The sequence below is a fragment of the Perkinsus marinus genome (genome assembly GCF_000006405.1).
Source record: "Perkinsus marinus ATCC 50983 genomic scaffold scf_1104296958712, whole genome shotgun sequence".
Taxonomy (NCBI): domain Eukaryota; phylum Perkinsozoa; order Perkinsida; family Perkinsidae; genus Perkinsus; species Perkinsus marinus.
The window spans coordinates 1-22107 of NW_003206658.1; the positions used below are offsets into that span (position 1 = coordinate 1).

The 22107-nt window shown below is 47.7% G+C and overlaps 5 protein-coding genes and 1 non-coding gene across 6 annotated transcripts; 3 read left to right on the top strand and 3 right to left on the bottom strand.

Annotated features, from left to right (window-relative positions):
• Positions 1-4367: 4367 nt before the first annotated feature.
• On the top strand, positions 4368-4616 carry Pmar_PMAR011474 (hypothetical protein; the record flags this gene model as incomplete). The annotated part of the gene is made up of 1 exon (XM_002773591.1): positions 4368-4616. The coding sequence occupies one exon, from the start codon at positions 4368-4370 to the stop codon at positions 4614-4616; it is 249 nt and encodes an 82-aa protein (XP_002773637.1).
• Positions 4617-5930: 1314 nt separating this feature from the next.
• On the bottom strand, positions 5931-6012 carry Pmar_PMAR011475. The gene has a single exon. It is a non-coding gene; the product is annotated as a tRNA-Ser (tRNA).
• Positions 6013-7197: 1185 nt separating this feature from the next.
• On the top strand, positions 7198-8536 carry Pmar_PMAR011476 (hypothetical protein; the record flags this gene model as incomplete). Its single annotated transcript, XM_002773592.1, has 8 exons — positions 7198-7344; positions 7395-7484; positions 7536-7588; positions 7637-7762; positions 7973-8066; positions 8116-8210; positions 8261-8381; positions 8426-8536. The coding sequence occupies 8 exons, from the start codon at positions 7198-7200 to the stop codon at positions 8534-8536; spliced, it is 837 nt and encodes a 278-aa protein (XP_002773638.1).
• Positions 8537-15676: 7140 nt separating this feature from the next.
• On the bottom strand, positions 15677-16703 carry Pmar_PMAR011477 (hypothetical protein; the record flags this gene model as incomplete). The annotated part of the gene is made up of 6 exons (XM_002773593.1): positions 15677-15873; positions 15920-16045; positions 16097-16243; positions 16293-16385; positions 16431-16524; positions 16587-16703. 6 exons carry the CDS (start codon positions 16701-16703, stop codon positions 15779-15781), a joined length of 672 nt encoding a protein of 223 aa, XP_002773639.1. The 3' UTR covers positions 15677-15778.
• Positions 16704-18118: 1415 nt separating this feature from the next.
• Positions 18119-19560, bottom strand: Pmar_PMAR011478 (equilibrative nucleoside transporter, putative). The gene has a single exon (XM_002773594.1). It carries the CDS (start codon positions 19536-19538, stop codon positions 18207-18209), a length of 1332 nt encoding a protein of 443 aa, XP_002773640.1. The 5' UTR covers positions 19539-19560; the 3' UTR covers positions 18119-18206.
• Positions 19561-20447: 887 nt separating this feature from the next.
• On the top strand, positions 20448-21201 carry Pmar_PMAR011479 (60S ribosomal protein L24, putative). The gene is made up of 4 exons (XM_002773595.1): positions 20448-20459; positions 20583-20666; positions 20717-20833; positions 20884-21201. The coding sequence occupies exons 1-4, from the start codon at positions 20457-20459 to the stop codon at positions 21142-21144; spliced, it is 465 nt and encodes a 154-aa protein (XP_002773641.1). The 5' UTR covers positions 20448-20456; the 3' UTR covers positions 21145-21201.
• Positions 21202-22107: the final 906 nt, after the last annotated feature.

Here is a 22107-nt window from a genome sequence, read left to right on the forward strand (position 1 = left end):
AGGTCTAGCTGGCTGGAGTCCAGCCGCTGGACAAGCGCATCAAGTCCCAGCTGATGGCTGGGCCCTCACACTTGTTGATAGCATGCGGTTCAGTGGCTATTCCTTTGACCTCGAATGAATTCTGAGACCTCGCATATCATGGGTCGATCCGTGCATTATTTATAACAAGCTCATAACAGGTCGTTCATTCGCCTATGTTCTGGAGAGAACATCAGTGCACTATGTCTTGGCGCTTGCAAGCCGAGAGGAGCACAGAAGGGTAGTGAGACAGGGTCAGTCGCCTGTTCGCCTGGGTAGGAATCGAAAGAGATTCCTACTCAAGTAGGGAGTCGAGGAAGAGACTCTTCTTCGTCTGTGTGGAATAGCACGAAGCTATTGTATGTCATGACCGGTCATTTTCCGGTCATTTTTCTCAGAGGGGTAGTACATCGCTGCGGATCCGAGTACTATTTGTTTATCTAGTGGTTGTGGACCAGGGCGGGCTTTGAGTGCTGTCCTCCGTCGCATATGCTATGTTCTCTCTCTATTATTGCCATTCGGTAACGTTGGCCGCTACGTCTGGTAGTGTTTCCCTTTTTGGGCTGTTCTCTTTCTCGAGCCGATTACTCTATCAGTAGGGGACTATGATAAGTTCCTGTATGTAATATCATCACTTGACCAGCGTGATTGTTGTTTTCATATCTGATGACCGGGTCATCATGACCACCTTCGTTTCAGACGTAGTGTAGAGGCTATAGCTTCTGGTTACTCTGTCGGATCGTCTGAAGTTGCTCACCGAAGATTATGGTAGCAATCCTCATTGACGGTCTTTTGCGGAGCCTCAGTCGCTTCTACAAGAAGGAGGCATTCAACTATTGTCTCCACTATGTCGTTGTTCTCTATTCCGTGATGTTGTTCAGTTTCGTGGTGGCCGACTTGTTGTGGTAATCAATTCTCTTCAGGAGGTGGGAGTTCCCAGCCTTCCCCTCTACTGGGTGCTAATCCCGATTGTCTCTCCATCGGTGGGGGAAGGTGAGATGTAGCAGAGTGGAAAGAGAGTAACGGCTTGAGTGCGGTGTTAAGGAGTATACTGCATGGAGTTATGTGATGCCGACATGTGGCTGTTACATGGGCTCGAGGTATTGGACGCTCTCAATCGACTGCGCACGATTTCTCCCCCACGAAGCGCGTCAGAAAGTCATCGTCGGCGAGTGAAGTCTACTGGGCCCTCACCCTGTCCCGGAAGTTTAGATGATGAGGGATTAACGCAAAGTACAAGACTTTGTGGAAGCTCATTTAACATAGTAAATGAATGTATAAAGGCCCCTCCGCGCCAAGATTTGCATAGGGCTAGTAAATGTCATTTGCGTCTAAACAAGGGACGAAAAGACACAATACAGAACAACTCCTTTTGCATGACAATCATCATGGTCATCATAGCCCCGTTAGGTGCGAGTATTAAGTTATACCACACATGAAGACGTGACTGTATACGAGATTTCTTAGATGGGGTTCCAAGCTTTGTCGTACTCCAACTGATAGGTTCAAACAAGTCAGCTTTTCAGTGGGTAAAGGTGAGGTTGTACCATGTCTGACGCCAACTGAGCGAATGATGGAGTCGTCACCGAGGTTTGTTCAAATAGAATGTCATCAGTGTTGAGCGAATCTCTTCGAAGCACTGGGTGATCTCTTCCAGAGTTACCCTCTCGAGGAGATGTTTTCTATGGTCTATCGTTTGATCGTCGTGGCGGCGCTGATGGTGATAGTTGAAGTTGGTTCGTCGAGACCACGTCATCGGAAGGTGAGAGGACGGCTCTATGGCTTCTTTAGCCTCTGATTAGTCTAGGAGGTACAGATCAACTTTTCGAAAACAGAAAGTGATTTACAATTGGGGACGGGGACACCGAAGTGCATTGAACTTTCACGTCTGAGAGTCGGTACTCTCTCAGCCGAGTACCCAATTCTCCACGGGAAGCAATCGAGGCCGCTTATGCGCGACATGACGCGAAGCGGAGCGGTTTGCGCGAATTTTTTGGTAACCTCGTACAGTTGCTTCCACTTTGTCTGTTGATCTCGAGAGATCTAGTGTAAGGCGATTAACACAGAATTCATGTCTAGTTTCGTCGAAAATACGTGTCTGAGAGACAGTAGCATATTTCTCGCCCTACTGCGCACCTATCGCGACATAGCAAAGGCGGTGCAAATCTGTCAACTCTCGAAATTTCGTACCCCTTGGGTGAGCTAACTGCATAGACTCACTTGAAGCATAGAGTAGATGCTACTTGAGTTGACTGTTCCCTACCGGTACTGATCGGAGGCTCATAACCGAGTCGATTTCTGTTATGCTGGGATCTAGTCGGGATCGACATCCCGACAGGAACTCACCGTGGCAACTATAGTGATTCTTCCGACAGTCGTCCCCTGGCTGAATACGACCTTGGAAGCGGAAAGAATTGAGATTTTGACTTCAGGGGAATAAAGCCCATCAGAAGCCGTACGATAGACCACGAGCGCAAGAGAAGGAGAACGCGCAGAATGTCTTCGATTTGACCTCGGAGTTATCAAATCTTCGTATCACCAATACTCAGCCCCAAGCCGCACATGACGACCTATCGGGCATCCCTATTGAGGACACCTGTTCTTCCCTTGGGAAGGTATACTGTCATTGTATACTACACGAGGTGTCAATGGTCTCCCATAGGACGATGATTTGTCATCTACAGTGTGGGCTCGTCGGGATGCTGCAGACAAGTCTTATCACATGGAGTGTATCAGCTTTCATCACAAGCAAGGAAGGGCGGGGGATTCTCATTATTATGAGAAAGACTCGTTTTCAGGTTAAAGCAACCGACACCGTTAGGCGCACTTCCGGGCCAGTATAGAGATTTCATCAGTCCAGAAGGCATCGATGCTTCCACAGAAGTCAAGTACGTGGGCAGATACTATGTAAATTTGAAGTACTTTATGAACACTAAACTGGGAGGCGACGGCCTGGGTTGTCAGCAGCGATTGAACAAGAGAGTTCAGCGAAGTTTAGGTGGTGTGTCGGAATCCAGTGGAGAAGCGAATCGGAGTAATCAGGTACGCATTCCTTGGCATACAGGATTGCTCGTGACATGTCTCTGAAACTTGAGAAGGATGTGTTCTGGTCTACTGACGAGGTGAGCTAACGAGGAGGGTCTTGATCCTCATAGAACTATAATGTATTGAAGTTATATGTATAGTTAGTGTTATAGCAAGTTAGTTGTAGAAGGAAGTCATATAGCCTCAGTAGGAGTTCAGTAGGAGTTATACCAGTAGTAAGTATATAGTTAGGAAGTTATATATAATCGTTATATAATATACTTTGACGATATTATGGTCTGTATATTGTAGTTATAAGTCACTATAATGGTTGGAATATTCTGTAGTGTGTAGTATAGTAACTAGCGTTAAGGCTATATAAACTATAGAGTATCAGCTTCCCTCGAATCGCCTGAGAATGTTCGTTACTTGGAATTCCCGAATCGCCGATTGCTACTGTTGGGTGGAACTTCTCAGGATGGGATCATTCGAGGTGTGGAGATGGTCTTTTCCGAGCAGAAAGGGATGTTCATGATAACGTCGTTGACTTTGATCAGCCCGAATGATGTGTAAGCAGGAATAACAGCCTCACTAGTTCCCATCTACCTTCACAGGGCGATTCCATCGGGTTACCCGATTAACCATTCGAACCTCGAGCTGATCAATGAAATCGCATCTCACTCTGACGAGAAGGGTTCCGCTGCCACCTTCATGGCTTACTGTAGAGGGGCAGGAAGCCTCCTAGGAGAAACGCAGAAATACGTGACCATGTCAGCACGTACGATATTCGATGCATTGCTCAACTGAGCTGGAGCGGGCTTGTACTGATGCGTTGTTGCTGTCTTATGATTCATCCTGGTGTTGAATGGTGTCGGTTTTGTTGAACAATATGCAAACTATTCATAATGGTTACCCTGAGCAAATCAGGTTGAATCAAACGAGTCCTGCAAATGCCGCTGCCTCTGTTGAGAGTGTCCTCGGTAGTCTCCGCCGTAGTGTGTATGGGAAGACGTGTTAAGCACTAGATTATAGACTCTCCATAAGTATTAAATCTGTCTGGTAACGCTAACTCGAAAGAAGCCACGGCGCATCTGCTATATGTGTGGGCTCCCTCCGTGGGGAGTGACCGAGCGAATACGGTGGGCATCGGAGGCTCCTGGCGCCAAGCAGATTGCTGTTGGTTGGGGCCTCACGTCGTCATTCTCCAGTGATGACTTATCTTCATTATGGTCCGACTCTCGTTGTGATATGGGCGGCAATGCTCAGCGTATACGCTCCGAAGGTGGGCCCTTTCCTAAGCTGAATAGGGTTCTTATGCTTTACAAATGCCTAGGTCATTTCAGGTCCGAAAGGCTCGTCAGCATCCGCCGAATCCCTATAGTCGGCCTGAGGTGCCAGGAAGTCTCGACGGCTTCGAAGGGCTGGACGTTGTGGACCTCCGAGGGATGAAGGAGTTGCGGAAGAAAATACAACAGCATAAGCTTGGAGACTTGATGGGTCAATTATCGAGTATTGATATCGGCTCAAGTGCTGACACGTGTTCGGCGACATGGAAGAATGTGAGGCCTGGCTGACCGGTTGGTGCTCGATCGGATTTTCTGTCGATCAGGGAGACGAGGAAGCGGTGACGGTATGGGCTCATCGAGGATCTTCTGGGGAGGCGTATCAGCTTAGGTGTGTCAACTTCTACAAGAGGTCAAAGCTAGTTGCTGTTGGTACAGAAGTGATTCACTGTGGCCGTCAGATTCGACCGCCTTGGAAGGGCAGAGAGCACCGCAGATCCATTCGGTGTATTCTTGCCGGAAGGTGGGGTTCCTCATACGATTGGGTATTCGGGTTACAATTGCGCTCACCGGTTGAAGTGTTTGGAATGCTCAGGTACATGTTGATATACTACGTAAATTTGAAGTATTTTATATCGAGTGAGCTCGAAGGCGACGATAAGACCTGCCAACAGCAGCTGGACAGGAGAGTTCAGGGAAGTCCTGGTGATGCGTTGGTCCCGGCGAGAATGCTATCGACTCGGCACACTTAGGTGTTGACCGTTGGGCATTCGATTACGTCAGCAACTTATCCGCAAGTGCCATGGGACGTTGGAATTTTTGGGCACGTGACGAGGTGAGCTCCGTGATTCTTTGTTAGGGGCTCTCTGCAGTGCAGCGCTATTATGATTGTTCATTCTCGGTTGCTGCTGTGAATCACTAGTGGGAATTATGGTTATTCAGGAAGGCAATACGCGTGGAGTGGAGATAGCTGCGACCCCTGGCACTGGGCAGTTTATAATCACATCATTGTCGGTGCTCAGCCAGGAGAAATTGTAATCAGCTCGGACTGCCCTTCCCATCCTTGGTGACAGGGAAATGCTTTCAGGAATATTCCGCTCGGCTATCCCATTGATCATTCCCGCGCGGAGGAGCTCACCAAAGAGGCCTGGTCGCTGGTGATACCGAGACATGAGCTCTTGAGCTATGACTTGCTTCTGGCATGCGGGCAAGCCGCGGCAGGAGGAAACGGAGAACTACCGACTAAGGAGGCCGCGATACGACTGATACACAGTGTGTTACTGAAAGGGAGTCCATGACGATAAATGGTGTACGACTCCCATATTCATGTTTTTGTTGTTGGATGTTGGTGCAAGGAGTGGCAAGTTGTCGATGATTGTTGAGTTGTTGAGGTAGTGGCCTGGATTGTGTGGGGAAAGGCACTTTTGAAGGGAGGGGTGAAGAGTATTTCAGAAGAGAAAAAATATCCTTCTTCGCGATGAAGAAAGTATTCTTTAGGGGAAGAAAGAGTGTTGTTGATAAAAAAGTTGCTGATTCTGCTCGACTCGGTTACGCCAAACATGATTCATAGAGACGATGACAACTTGATTTCTCATCAATGCCAAACGACAGCGGCAGGATTCGAACCTGCGCGGGCTGAGCCCAGTGGATTTCAAGTCCACCTCCTTAACCACTCGGACACGCTGTCTGTGTTCCGAGTGAATGGCTATCGAGGGACTTCATTTTCGAGTATCGCTCATTGTCACACGATAAATCAGCATTCGCAGCGTTGTTCGAGCTACATATATTTTGGGCAGAAAAATGAACTCATGTGAACACGCCGAGCATTTCTACAAACACGTAAGGCTTACTCTAACGGTTAGAGTAAGCCTTACAGAGCCTTAGAGTATAACCCTCCCATTCACACTCCACAAAGTACACAGATATACGGTTTCGACATCCTGGTCGACCCCAACATACCACCGTGGCTCCTCAGGGTAAACGCGAACTGTCCGTCATTCTTGACTAGACGAGCGCATCAAGTCTCAGCTTGATGGTAGCAAGTGATCCAGTGGCTATCCTCTTGATATTGATTGAATCCTGAGACCTCGCAAATTCTAGATCGAAGTATGTATGATTCACAACAGGTTCATAACAGGCCGCTCAATCGCCTAGGTTCTGGAGGGGAAATAAGTCTACTATGTCTTGGCGCTTGGAAGCCGAGAGAAGCAGTAGTAAAACCGGGTCAGTCGTCTGTTCAGCGTTTTCTTCTTACTCGACAATTCTCTGTAGCTGGTAGCTTAGGTCTCTAGGGTAGCACCGGGCTCGCAAGGTTTCCTTCTGACCGAATTCGTGGCATAATCTCGCAAGACTCCACGTAGAAGGCTCCTGTCGACGTTAACAGAATCGGGTTGGGCCTGTATGATGGGTTGGTATGATGAAGAACAATAATTTTCCCAACTCGGGGGACTGTTGAGATAGCCCTATAACGTTCTTGGTTCGATTCTCGGTAAGGACATGCCCTATTTAATCTTAGTAATGTGGCAATGTTTGCTCACTGAACGATCGTACGATCTTGTCTCTCGACTGTGACTGAATGCTGGTGGGGAGGGAGGTCTTCGATTCTTAATCGGGTTATAATATAAATCGGAAAAGATCCCTTTAACAGTAGGGGGTTAACGAAGAGACTCTCCTTCGTCTGTGTGGACAAGTAGGGAGCTACTGTATGTCATGTCATGTCATTTCCGAGCGAGATGGTAGGGCTATCTACCGCTGCATCATGATGCTAGTGTCGACGATCAGTGTTTTTCACTATATTTTGTACTGTGTTATCAAGACTCCTCATAGTTAGATTTTGACTGCAGTTCCTTTATCTGTTTTTTCGCCGCATTCTATGCCGACTCAAGTCCTAGTATCGATCAGCGACGAGATTCGCTATTTCCTCAACTCTCAACCAGCGGCTCTGCGGAAGGTGTACAGGAATCGTGATACCATTGATTTGGATGATCTCTGCAAGATGGTGGACGACCACAACCGCAGGGTAGTAGAGCGCGAGAGGCGCTCCCAGGTGTGCCGTGACGGTATTCTTAGGTTCATCACGATAAGCGTAGCTCTTTCGTTTTGGCTGACGTCATGAAGAACTGCAAAGTTGTCGCGCGCCTCAATAATGATGAGGAAGAGGTAGCACCACGGGGGCTATCGCTGCCTCCTTCCCTATGTTCATTTTTTCAGTTGTCGAAGTTGTCTCCAGTCGAACGTATGAGAGCCGAAGCAGCGGAGCGGAAGTAGCACGATATGACATGTTAGGGAAAGGCATTACCATGACCATTCAGATACCAAAGGTCGATTGGTGCCGACCTCAAAGGTGCCTCTAGGCTCAATTTCGTAGCGGCAGCCCATAGAAAACAAGGCACTTCTACAGTGGCAGAGGAAGTAAAGGGAGTTAGTGAGAATATCAGGTAGTAACAAGTTGGGCCCAATCTGTATCTTCCGGTCATTAGTTGAGGAATACTTTGCCTTTCGCGTGACATACCTCCAAGTGTGATATATATCACTGTACTTGTTCTGGCACAATAGCTTATACAACGTTCGATCGCTCAGTTGACTATTTGGATTTTCGCTGCCGGTTCGGTTCAGTCTTCGTAGTGGATGATGCCTGTGTTTTTCAGCACTGCGTTACACTTCATAATGGCCTTTCTGGGCTCCTTTGCATTTGGGTACTACTTTATTAAGATATTTCGGGAGTATATGGACCCGACATACGTAAGCTTGGGGCTACAGTTGAGCGCGACTTGGTATCATCTCCGTTCAGAGATACTTATTTGGTGGATTTTGCTGTGTAGTGACACTGTTCGTGGAGGCTTTGTTGTTCATAGTAAGAGACCAGAAGGCTGAACTCATTGCAAAGTAGTACCACACCTCGCCCACATCGCGTTCTCTATCGGGAGTTCGATTAGAAACGCCCGTATGAAGGCTCGAGAACGAGCACGTGCCGAAGCGGCCGAAATGAAGAAGTATAGAGAGAAGCTCGAGGAGGAGACTCGGAAGGCTGAAGATGAACCCGACGAGCTGGACGATGTGGTCTTATTGTTGTTTTCGGTTCCGACCTTTCCCCTGTGCAGGTTCCCGCGGTCACGGCTATTGAAAATGGTGAGGGAGAGGAAGAGAGTGAGAGCTCTATTTTGAGGAGAAGACCTATCGCGAGTGCATCTGTGGAGGAAGTCGATAACTGAGCAGTTTCACCAATATTGTCTAGTGTGTTGTCCTCTTGCGTTACTCAGTGTGGCACTCTACAGTGCTTGCCGAAAATCTTGTTATTCTTCGAGATTGATGATAATCGATTATAATGTTAAGGTTGCTGTAAAGGTGTATTGTGATAAGGGGTACTCGTTTGTAACGAGTACACATTGATGCGGCCGATGTGCAGTGGAGAGAATCCTGTCACTCTGTTCATTCGAGGAGCTATAAAATGTCGATATGGAATCGAGTCGTGCCCTTCGAGAGTCGAACTTCGAATATTCTCCTCCATTACTCATGACTGTGATGACCCCTTGGGGGGCACTAACCATGGTTGGTTAGCCTCGCGATAAGGATGAGGGTCTAGTCTTACAGCTATATACGTTCAGCTAGAAGTACGAGGGTTTGCAGTGAGCGGTCCCCTCAGCAATTTTCCCGATGTTCAATGGGCTCCTGTTAGAACGTGTTGCGATACTAGTATAGTTTGTGATGTGATCTTGGCGAGGCTCCGTGAGTTCGTACGAGGGATGGCCCCCCATAGGACTTTGAAGCGTCCAGAATTCTCGCGGAGAACTTGGGGGAAGTCTTCAGCGTCGATTCGGTTGAAGGTGTAGTTCTGATGAATTGACTGTCCCCCGTGTTGGTGAACATAAGCTCGACTGAATCTGGACTTCTTGTCTACGGGTTCGAGTAGACACTAGAGGTGATGGAGTTGATACGTAGCTGATCGATATCGCAAGGGCATAGACAGTAGATGAGTATAATACGCAGGATCAGGATCAGTAAAGCGAATCCTTCTGACCAGATTTCTAAGTTTATTGATGAACCCTCTTGAGGGCGGTGAACGATACGGGGGGGTAGGTTATCACTGAGCAACCCCGCGAAGTGACCTCCATGGGGATTCGTCCTAGTACGAAAGAGTTGTACATGAAAATGTCGGTGAAGTCGCCGTCTAGTTCCTAAACGACACACAGACCATTACTGTCGCCATAGAAGTTGCAGGTAGCAGTAGCGATCCCTTCGGCTTGCTCCCCACTGTCATTCAATCCCTTCGTCTCGACGTTGCTTATCAAGCCTTTTGTGAGAAGTAACTCCCCGAACTGGTCAATAGTGATTGATGACTTAATAATCGATGATTGAGCCCTAGCGTGAGAGAATACCAGGCACCCCACAACAATGTGAGTCGCAAAAGGAAGTGTCATCAACAGTCCACTCAGCAAGTGGCACTTGCAGCTAAATTCAGGAGGAAGACTGCGATTCGGGAATTAAGGGCGCGCGCTTTTCATCGTGCGCCCAAAGAAAAGCGGTTTCGTTCGGAGCGTCCGTAAAAATGCCCTCCGGTCCCAACCTGTGCGCATTTCGGTCCCAACACGTGCAAGCCCATAGAGGGTTTGTTTTATAGTGGAAACGCGGGCCTTCGGCCCGCTTTTAGTCATTAAACGTTCTGTACAGCTTATGGGAGTAATACCCGCTTAGGCGGATCATCCGCCGCAGCTGTGCGGTACCTTGAAGGATCTGGGTGATTTCGAGTGTTTCTCGCACGCGTCAAGGTGCTTAGCGCGCGCCCATATGATCTGGAGCCGAGTCATAGACTCTCAGCAGTGTCTCGACTATATCATATACACTAATCGGGTTGCAATTTCCGAATCACGTATCACTTGTAGAGGATCGGTAATTGTACTTGATGATCTGGAGCCGAGTCATAGATCCTCAACAGTACCTCAACTATATCATATACACTAATCGGGTTGCAATTCCGGAGTCAAGTATCACTTGTAGAGTATCGGTAACCGTGTTTGGTGATTTGGAGCCGAGTCATAGATCCTCAACAGTACCTCAACTACATCATATACACTAATCGGGTTGCAATTCCGGAGTCAAGTATCACTTGTAGAGTATCGGTAATTATGTTTGGTGATCTGGAGCCGAGTCATACACCTCAGCAGTGTCTCGACTATATCATATACACTAATCGGGTTGCAATTTCGGAATCAAGTATCACTTGTAAAGGATCGGTAATTGTACTTGATGATCTGGAGCCGAGTCATAGATCCTCATCAGTGTCTCAACTATATCATATACACAAATCGGGTTTCAATTCCGGAATCAAGTATCACTTGTAGAGTATCGGTAACCGTGTTTGGTGATCTGGAGCCGAGTCATAGACCCTCAGCAGTGTCTCAACTATATCATATACACTAATTGGGTTGCAATTTCGGAATCAAGTATCACTTGTAAAGGATCGGTAATTGTACTTGATGATCTGGAGCCGAGTCATAGATCCTCATCAGTGTCTCAACTATATCATATACACAAATCGGGTTTCAATTCCGGAATCAAGTATCACTTGTAGAGTATCGGTAATTGTGTTTGGTGATCTGGAGCCGAGTCATAGACCCTCAGCAGTGTCTCAACTATATCATATACACTAATTGGGTTGCAATTCCGGAATCAAGTATCACTTGTAGAGTATCGGTAATTGTGTTTGGTGATCTGGAGCCGAGTCATAGACCCTCAGCAGTGTCTCAACTATATGATATACACTAATCGGGTTGCAATTCCGGAATCAAGTATCACTCCTAGAGTATCGGTAATTGTGATTGATGATCTGGAGCCGAGTCATAGATCCTCAACAGTACCTCAACTATATCATATACACAAATCGGGTTGCAATTCCGGAATGAAGTATCACTTGTAGAGTATCGGTAATCGTGTTTGGTGATCTGGAGCCGAGCCATAGACCCTCAGCAGTGTCTCAACTATATCATATACACTAATTGGGTTGCAATTCCGGAATCAAGTATCACTTGTAGAGTATCGGTAATTGTGTTTGGTGATCTGGAGCCGAGTCATAGACTCTCAGCAGTGTCTCAACTATATGATATACACTAATCGGGTTGCAATTCCGGAATCAGGTATCACTGCTAGAGTATCGGTAGTTGTGTTTGATAGTCTGAGGCCGAGTCATAGACCCTCAGCAGTGTCTCAACTATATCATATACACTAATCGGGTTGCAATTCCGGAATCAAGTATCACTTGTAGAGTATCGGTAATTGTGTTTGGTGATCTGGAGCCGAGTCATAGACCCTCAGCAGTGTCTCAACTATATCATATGCACTAATCGGGTTGCAATTCCGGAATCAAGTATCACTTGTAGAGAATCGGTAATTGTGTTTGATGATCTGGAGCCGAGTCATAGATCCTCATCAGTGTCTCAACTATATCATATACACTAATCGGGTTGCAATTCCGGAATCAAGTATCACTTGTAGAGCATCGGTAATTGTGTTTGATGATCTGGAGCGGAGTCATAGATCCTCATCAGTGTCTCAACTATATCATATACACTAATCGGGTTGCAATTCCGGAATCAAGTATCACTGCTAGAGCATCGGTGATTATGTTTGATGATCTGGAGCCGAGTCATAGATCCTCAACAGTACCTCAACTATATCATATACACTAATCGGGTTGCAATTCCGGAGTCAAGTATCACTTGTAGAGTATCGGTAATTGTGTTTGGTGATCTGGAGCCGAGTCATAGACCCTCAACAGTGTCTCAACTATATGATATACACTAATCGGGTTGCAATTCCGGAATCAAGTATCACTGCTAGAGTATCGGTAGTTGTGTTTGGTGATCTGGAGCCGAGTCATAGATCCTCAGCAGTGTCTCAACTATATCATATACACTAATTGGGTTGCAATTCCGGAATCAAGTATCACTTGTAGAGTATCGGTGATTGTGTTTGGTGATCTTGAGCCGAGTCATAGACCCTCAGCAGTGTCTCAACTATATCATATACACTAATCGGGTTGCAATTCCGGAATCAAGTATCACTGCTAGAGTATCGGTAGTTGTGTTTGATAGTCTAGATGTAGATATGTCTAGTCGTAGATGGTGATTCAATAGAATGATACTAATCTGGTTGCGCACCGGGCTTGAAAGTCAACAAGTCTCCGACTACCTGGGGAAGATAAGATAGAAGAAGGGAGTTTGAATCACAATAAAGGATGCAAGCGGGTATGAGTAGTAGAGCGCCTGAGGACGAACATCAGCAGTCGCCAGCTACGGTAGCTAAACTGGTGTACTGGTACGGCAGGTATCTGGTGGAATCTAACTGCCTTCACGGACATTTAGTTGAGAACTTAGTTCAGTAAGCTTGAAATCTCAAGCTGCGCAGCTTATGCAAATTGTATCCGGATCACTCGAGCAGTAGCCATGAAGTGGCTCATTAGACTCTGCCCTCTCATAGACCACGTACTGGGCAAGAAGTATAGGCTAGCGAGTGTTCCGGAGCCAATCGTACGGAACTATTGCCCGATCGGATATCTCTTTGTTTCGGTATCACTCGGTCAGCAGCCACGACTCGTGGCCCACGAGGTGGCTCAGTGGAGTGTGCCCTTCCCGAGTAGCGAATAACCCAGGACTCATCAAACCCAAACTAATGAAGCCTCAGCAACGAAGTGTAGACAGACATGATAACACGAATGGATGCACAACGGCACGCATGTGGACGTGCGAGCATTCGCAGATTGCACAGATTCTAGGATTCTTGACATGTTACCATATTGATTGCTCTCCGCAAATTAACCGTTGTAGTATAAGGGGAATTCGATGTCTCGCCGATTTCTTTTTCCCGTTTCGCCGAATCCATTTCTCGCCCCCTGCTAGCGCAATGTGGGCGAGCAGGGAAATTCGAACTCACATCCCGACGATCTTTTCAATGTGCTTTCTCCACAGCTGCGCTAGACTACGAAAAATCGTTCGAAGGCGAACATAAGGCATTATTGCCGGTCTTGTCTTCTGGAACTGTCCTAAGAGGTCTCACGGATCAAGAGCGGGCCGAGGCCCCGCGTCACTACCGCCGTACCTCCCCCAGGTGTAGCGCATACATGTGGACCCTAGCACGCATACATTTGGATCGAGAAACCGTTAGCTCAGTATTGGGCGAGCGAGATTGTCGACTACGCGTTCGAATCCGACGGGAGACATTTTTCCACATTTTTCTTCAGCGCGCGCAAGAAGGATTCGGTCATAAGAATTCCCAGAGAGAGAATAAAGCTCCGTCCAATACATATGGAGACTCAGAACTGTCTTTGTGTGTGCGGGCCCAAGGCCCGCTCAATTTAACTTATAAGTTAAATTTTTGAAGACTGATACGTTTTGGACCAGGTAGCTTTAAAGTCGTAGACGATTTTAGTGTAAGGTTATACTTGATAGGGTTGCAGAAGGCATTAGAGTTAAAAGCGGGCCGAAGGCCCGCGTTTCCACTATAAAACAAACCCCCTATGGGCTTGCACGTGTTGGGACCGGAATGCGCACAGGTTGGGACCGCGCAGCCGTAAAAATGCGTCGTTGAGCATACTTCCTAACTTTGATGCTACTGCGACGTCGTCCCGCACGATCTCATTAAAAAGGTCCAGTCCATATACGAGAAGTTCTCGAAGCCCATGGGGTGGTCAGACTGGCAACGGTCCTCGTCACCGTCAGTGGAAGAGATTAGTAAACCTCCAGCCGGTCGTGGCGAGTATGATGATGATACAATACGTAGGGACGGTCGGGTTTGGTTTACAGTGGTCGAAAAGTATAGTCATGTCGAATTGTCTAACAATTCTGCTCTCTACGTGGACAATAAAACTAAAAATAGGGAAAACATCGTGGGTTGCAGTACTCCCTAATTAAAAGCAACGCCTTTCATCTCATCTTGATATCATCAGTTTTATAAAAATTGAAGCGAAGGCCGAGGCGCACTAGAAGATGCGATTGTATGGGAACTTGTGTTCACTAGAATTTCCATAACGCATGAAAATTTTTCGAAATGAACTCGGTGGGAGGGAATCGCAGTCTTCAGTCGCAGGTAAAAGAAGAAGATTAGATTCCCTAATAGCCGGCTCGCTGGTGTCCGTATTTCTGCTCATGTTGTTGTACGCCCGGAATGACCGTTTAATGGTCGATCACGACAATGGAGGTAAGCGGAAGATCGAGGACTGGGCGGAGGAGTTCACCAAATGACGAGACAGGGTGGGCCTTATCACTATTCTCAAGAGGAGACTACTGGCTAATGCTTGTCAGATGAAGTGACTGTTTTCACGCATGTATAAACGGTGGTACCATATTTTAGAAGTTTATTGATGTTTCCGTGATGTACCCATAATGTGGTGTTTAAATTGATGGATCTCCTCCGTAGTAGTGGAATAAGCTCTGTAACGACGAGAATGTTCAAAAACCGGGACGAGCCGCACAGGGGCTACACGCATACGTATACAACCGTTCCATGAACCTCAGGCTGACGACCACAGTGAAGCGCTATGACTGTTGCGAACACACATGGCTAATGACGGGTTTTAATATGCTGAGACGCCTCACAGAGATGTACTTTCATAGATTCGAGAATACTCAACTGGTCCGATCACCGCCGATACAACGCGCCGTAGAATTCCCTCAGGGGACTTTCACTGAGACCGCGAGGGAGATAAGAGAAACAATTCGCAAGTGAACGCTGTAGATCGTGTGTTTGTTGGATGAACCCAAAACAGATTGAAGAAGTATATGCCCAGCGTCGGCACAGCAGGAGGGTGCACGCTTTCAAGATGCCTCTGACTCTAGGTGAGAGGCATCGTATCGAAACATTAATGGCACCGTGGAAACACCTCGATTTACTCTATCCGTGAATATTACGCGATGTTATTGATAATCACGACACGAGGCTCTTTGCAGCTCATTACGCTGCTATTTGCAACAAACGTTTTCCTTTCGCATGTGCGTGAGTTTTCTCCACATCCTTTGTTTACTGTGATGCTGTGGGAAAAAAAAATAAACCTCTTGACAGCCCCAACTCGTAGAATGAATGAAAGCAATGTGGAAAAATCAGAATACTTCCGAGGTACGATGCTGCTGCACCTTCCCGTGTTAGGACGTGGAACAGTGCTCCTTGCGAAATCAAATCGCATTTAGCAGGAAACGTGACAGTGACAGTAGACGCTCTAGGGGACCTAGAAGCTTTTAGGAAAAAGTCTCCTCATATTCTCTTAAATCTCGAATGTCTCCGAAAACTCAAGATAGCAAATTATCGGTATTACGGTAGTAAGTTTACTTTTTTTAACTAACTGTGGCGACGCAACAACAGCGGCTAGCATTGATACACGGTATTTGAACAAACAGTAGTCTCACCTGCGGTGATACTGATAGAGCCGCAGTAGGAGAATGACTTCGACAGAATAACAAAGACTATCATCACTTCTCGTCAGCCGGAGGTAGTCCGGAGCCCCCCAGTGCCCGCATCAGAGGATTTTCCAACTGACCCCCCTCGGGAATACTATTCGTCGTACCTATCCCAGAACACTACAGGCGTCGTTATAGAGCAATCCAACTTACCGAGTAGAGAAGCCAACGCTGGGGGCATGCCCGGGGTAGCAGCAGCTGACTGCGACCCACTACTAGGCTGATGAGAATGCATATGTGATGCTGACGACGAGACCTTCTCTGCCTCCGAATTCGTGCCTTCCGAGAAATACAATCAAATCACAAAAAGATTTGCCCTACAAAGCTCACCGTGGTAGTTATCGCGATCGCTCAACTCCTTCTTATCAACGACTTCGATCGGTAACGTACCATGCAGCATCCGTCCAGCGAAGCAGACCGAGACGTCGTAGTCTCCGGGTGGAAGATCTCCTCTGATCTTTACTGCTAGCTTTTTACCTAACAGGAAAACCACTTTTCTGACCTCGCTTTTGCTTGGTAACATCACCCTTCCTTATCCCCTCTGGCTTGAAAGTCTTCACAAACCCTGCCGGAATCGCCTGTGGGCTGTCCGGTGGCCGCGCCGTGCCAAGTTGGGGACCTGACCATAAGCCTCTCCCCCATGAGGGACATTCTTTAAACTCACTGTTGCGTGTTGAAGGACGCCGATCATGACGTCGGAAAACTATTTCTAATGCATTCCACATGTCCTGCGGTATCTCCCTCTTCAGCCCAACCACCTGAAAACAAGAGAACCCCCGAGCTCTCCGGATCGTCGCAATCATTCGAGCACGCCTACTACCACTGTGGCTCCTCCTCTAGATGGTATACAGTCGGGCTTGACATAGTGAATGCGCTGACCTTGCAACCAGTTGCCCGATATGGAGACTCCACTCGAAAGGGAAATCTTAGAGTACATTCCGCTCGACAAGGCACTGCTCGTCAATCTTGAAGTAGCCTGATTCAACCCGAAGTGATCTCCTGAAGTTTGATAGTGATCTCCTCACCTGCGACCAGACACTAGGCATGCTGCTTCCAACTTCACTGGGTTCCCAGGCCCAACAAAAAGTACATTTCTCTCCTGCAGCCCTGTTACATGTACAAAAACTGGTGGGCATCGCCACAGGAGGACCAGCGAGCTTCGGCGGCTCTAAAGAGCCAGAACCCCCACGTGCCAGGGTCGCCATAGGGTTAGTCTGGCGTAGCATAATCATAGGGCATCACCCAAGCAGCAGAGTCCTACCACATTCGTCTGCGCTGCTAAAGAATGAGGAACCTTCGGGGCGTTGGGAACAAAGAACGCCGGTGCTGGGTTGTCCAAGGTCGCCTGAAAACCGTGCCAGTCCGAGTGAGACGGACGGCTGCTTCCCCTCGCATTACCTCTAACATGGAGAACATATCGCTGTTCCTCTCGCTTCGCTGTGACCCCGTTGAGGTCCGTCGAGGCGGTGACACGGCCGGCTGAGGCGGCTTGGCACTCCCGGCTTGTTGCAGCTTTGGTGGTGACGGTGACATAAAGAGCACTCAACACCCTATCACCTATCTAGGACAATGATGAAGTGCTCCCAATACTCGTGATTTTATACCTTCCACCTGTACCCATAACATCGCCAATACGCCCCCCTCTCCCACGACAACTAGCAACATCCCTCCACACCAGCTGAGCACAACATTGAGACTACACTGGCAACGCAAGGCCAACACTATATGCATGACAGACGCCCACTCATGGGAGTAACTACTCCCACTGCGTGGCACTTTTCGCTCGCCCTTCCGTATCAGTAACGGTCTCCAATGTAACCTTTTCAGTCCACATAGTGCTAATCTAATGAGGACCCGCTCTCTGTAACTTTTCATCGTGACCGAGTTAGGACTTCACACTCATACCATTCTGAAAAGTTACAAGGGCTGGGAGCTCATCAAATCACCACCCCACGAAGTATACGACGGTTACTCATCGGTAAATCACACCTGTTAAAATGTTGAGCTCAAACCCGTACTCGTTAATGGGAAACAATACCCATTCGAATTCGCCCAAGGCATGTACTGTCCTACGCCACTCTGCAGAGGCACCCCCAGACGGCTAGACTTACCTTGTTGTGAGTGGGTGAATCAGAACTCCATCGTGAGGCCTCTTCTTCCAGCAAAAACCAATCGCCACATTAAGGAGTGGGCAATAAACTACTTCCTCTCTGCACCATGTAAACCGACCTATTCCGTATCTTTTATCCCACACCCTAAGATATGCAAAGATATGCTACCAGGCCCATCCCTGAATGAACATAACATGCTTCATACGATGGAGACCATAAGTAAATCATACGTGCTAAACAAGGTGTAGTAATAAAGGTACAGAGGGAAAGGACAGTAACAAAGGGGGGGGGGGGAGGAACTAGTGTGAAGGAAATCATCCATTAAAACACTATTCACCCAAGCACGATACAGTAAGAGTACCGAGGAGACCACCCACGAAGATTCCGTCGACCAAAGTGAAGGCCATGGTGTAACCAGCAACCTCTTGCTCGGCTTTGTCAGACGACACCCGCTGAGGACCGTACATCATTGACAGAGTCGCACACAGTCCATTCGACAAAGCGAATATCAGCATCTCGATATGCTTAAACCAGTTCCATTGGAAGGGCTTCACCGTGGGGTAGAGGGTAGTGCAGATGAATAAGGGAATGAAGAGCGATCTGGCAAGAGAGACAACGATGAGAGCTTTCTGAGGGATGGCCAGACCAACGTTGGGGGCAAATCTACCGACCGTGTCACCCACCTGGTAGACGAAGGTCACCAGAGGAATGAACTTTGCGGTAGCCTCCGGGGTTCCCTTCCCTGCCTGCCATAATGTGGCTTGGGAGGGGAAGCATATGAAGGTAATAGTGAGGACTGACCAAGCACAGAAGGCCATCGGGGCGAGGTCCTTGAGAATCGCACGCACAGGACGTCTGGTCTGGCGGACTTTCAAACTGCCAGCCTTCCTTCTCTGGTCCTCTATGGTGAGCACTTGCTTGATGAGAGGATCCTTAGAGGTGATCAGACGGAACATAGGCATGATGAGGAGTGTGAGAACGGACGTGACCGAGAAGAATACCAAACAGACCCATTCGTCCTTGCGGTGAACGTTCTGAAATATGCAGTCGAAGAGCTCGAGAAGAGGCCAACCGATGACACCTGCCATGCCCTCACCCACCATAACCCAATTGATACATGATTTCGGGCAGAGGGCGGCCAGGCCTAGGGCGGTTGACTCCATAATAGCATGGCCGAAGGCCAGGATGACCACACAGACGATACCAAGGGCATTGCCGAGGTCTGTGCTAGGACAGGGATTGTCCACTCCAACAGTCATGGCAACTATTGCCAAACAAATGTTGAATACAGCCAAGAGGCTGCAACCAATGTCAAACCTTGGTGCGAACGTGAACTTGTTACCGAAGAATATGATGAACAACTGGGCAACGTTGTTGGCCAAACCATCGTAGATCGAAATGGTCGAGCTGAAACGATGCTCGAACTTGTTGGTCAGATATAGCAGATCAGTGAGAATGAAGTTCCACGGTGCCAAGGCGACGAAACCGAGGGTACAGAACTGGAGTAGAAGGAACCAGGAGGCTCTGGGAGGCTCTTGCACCTCTTTAGAGTCGCCCTTCCAGCTTGTGGCACCGTCACTGTCATCAGTCGTTACCTCATCCTGTAGGGCCTGACCATTCTCAAGCGTATCGAGATCGATATCACTCGCCGAGTCGCTCATTAACCTATGGGGGGAACCCTAAGATAGAGGGACGATGAGCTCGCTTAGCTGTTAGAAAACACAAAAATACATATGCCCAGAATTGAACCCACGGCTTCGCGGATGGCGACGCAGTACACTAACGTACTTAACTAAACAGCAGCAAAAAATATTAAGCTCTACTCACCATCGATAACTATTCAGTTCCATCTGAAACCTAATCTGAAACCCAGCCTTCCTACGAGTGACCACACTGCTTCTTTCGTTCCGTCGACATGACCGAAGCCAGGGGACGTTAGACTGTTATCACAAGTCACGAGATGCAGGGGATAGAGGCACCACCGGTCCACGTATCGAAGTAGTGACCCCTGTCCTAAAAATCAAGAAATTCCGCATCATATATGATGATCGCATCATCATACTTTATAGCAGCAATCGCTTAGGCCGTTAACTGTATTGAATCGTGTTAAAGCCTGCTATGTGTAGTCAGTTCATTGACCGGGGGTTTCGGGCTCCTATAATCGCGCAGTGTGAAAGTTCATGCTTGCTGATAGTGATGCTCCGGTTATGCAATGTTCGTAATTAACATTGGGAGTCGTGATTTCCCGATTCAGAACATCTCAACCTCAAGTTTGTAAACCTCCTGAAATATCCTCAGTTAGGTAAGGTTAGCGTCCCATGAAGGATGACTTTAGACAAGGAACCTTGCGAGAAGCGTGTAAGGGCTGAAGCAACGATAGCTACGACGAGCTTGTAAGCGTTTGCCGTAGTTTAGCGACTATTCGAAGGTGCGTTATCCACGAGACAATTTGCGCACATATCTTCGATGGTTTGGGTTTCCAAAATCCAACATCCATCGTTTGATATGTCGCTCGCCCAAGTGATCGATTACGTCCTTGTTGGCTATGCGTCGACTTTAAGGAGGACCGAACAGTCACCATGGTAAGTCTCACCGGGGAGGCGTATGCAGGGTTTTTGCGATCTTTTGAACACGTGCTGGTAGCATAAACCTGATATCGTTCTTTGCCGCATTCACTATCGCCTATGAGATTTTTGTGTGTGTAGGTTGTTAAGACCGAGCTTTGCAGTTACACCGAATTCCGTGTGTACCCCGGACACGGCCAGCGTTTCATCGCTAAGGACGGGAAGGTAATGGGAGTGATTCTCATCCTGTGACGAGATGACTGTATTGTTCTTAGGCCCACTTCTTCTTCAACTCGAAGGCCGCCTCCCTTTTCCAGCAGCGCATCAAGCCTGTTAAGCTGACCTGGACTGAGAAGTGGCGTCGTCTCAACAAGAAGGTCAGGACCACTGAGGTAGGCCACTTAACAGTGACATTGTTGGTATTATTGTTGTCACTTATTAGGTCGCCCGCAAGAAGACACGTCGCACTGTGAAGGTCCAGAAGGCCATCATGGGTCTCTCTCTGGAGGACTTCCAGAAGAAGAAGTCTGAGCGCACTCAGCTCCGTAAGGAGGCTGATGCCAAGAGGGCTGCCGAGCTCAAGGAGAAGGAGAAGGCCAAGGCTGCTCGTGCTGCTGCTGGCAAGACTGCTAAGCATCAGGAGAAGCCTGTCGCCGCTAAGATGCCCAAGCAGAAGCAGTCTCGCACTGGCAAGAGGTTCTAAGCAGTAGCAGTGACAAGACGGTCTACTACAATAACAACCACAGCTGTCTCCTTGGTCACTCTATTGTTTTATTACTTCCAAGCAGTGCTTCAATATAGGGTCCTCTATGATGATAGTAAATTATAAGGTATCAGTGGCACCTAGTGCATTCTGCACAGTCCACTTCGATGACCACTTTCACACATGTCATAGTTACTCTGAGAGATATACAAAATGTCGGCCTATGATGATAACTCCATATTGACATTCACAGTATTGAGCGAATAAATTCGCCATGAAATCGCTTTTTCCAGCACTGGGCTCTGAGGCGTTTCAAAACGATTACACAACGCACGGTGCGTGCAGAGTGGCTAGAAGTATTATCATCTAGCCACCATCGGTTTCAAACCGTCGTGCCATAGTTATTGCCATATGAAGACCCATGAGAGGTTCAATACTTTTTGTGGATAATAATTGGCTAAATTCTCGAGGAGGCCGATGATGATTGTTCCAATAGTGTACTTTTATATCGCAAAAGCCTCCATTGGAGGATGAATGTTGATACGTGCGAACGGGCGGACTGAGGCTATTGATTGTAACTATGATGATAATTTTTTATGCTCATTAAACTGCATTTTAATGATGATATTATAACAATCCTAACGGTCTGAGTTGACGAAATATTGTCTATGACACCCGATGATGATTGTTCCAATAGTGTACTTTTATATCACTGAAGTTCCTCCGGGGACTGAATGTTGATACGTGCGAACGGGCGGACTGATGGTGTCAATGCCGATAGACTTCATCTACCATCTCAAGGGCATTGAGTGAAGTTCTTTGATATGTAAATCAGAAAAAAATGTGTATTATTTCCCGGTATTGATAAAAAGTTGTCGCTATAACAGCCCGACTCTAACCAAGCCGACGACGGCGTTGAACTTCAAAACCGACATATACACATACAATCCCGCCTCGGGACTC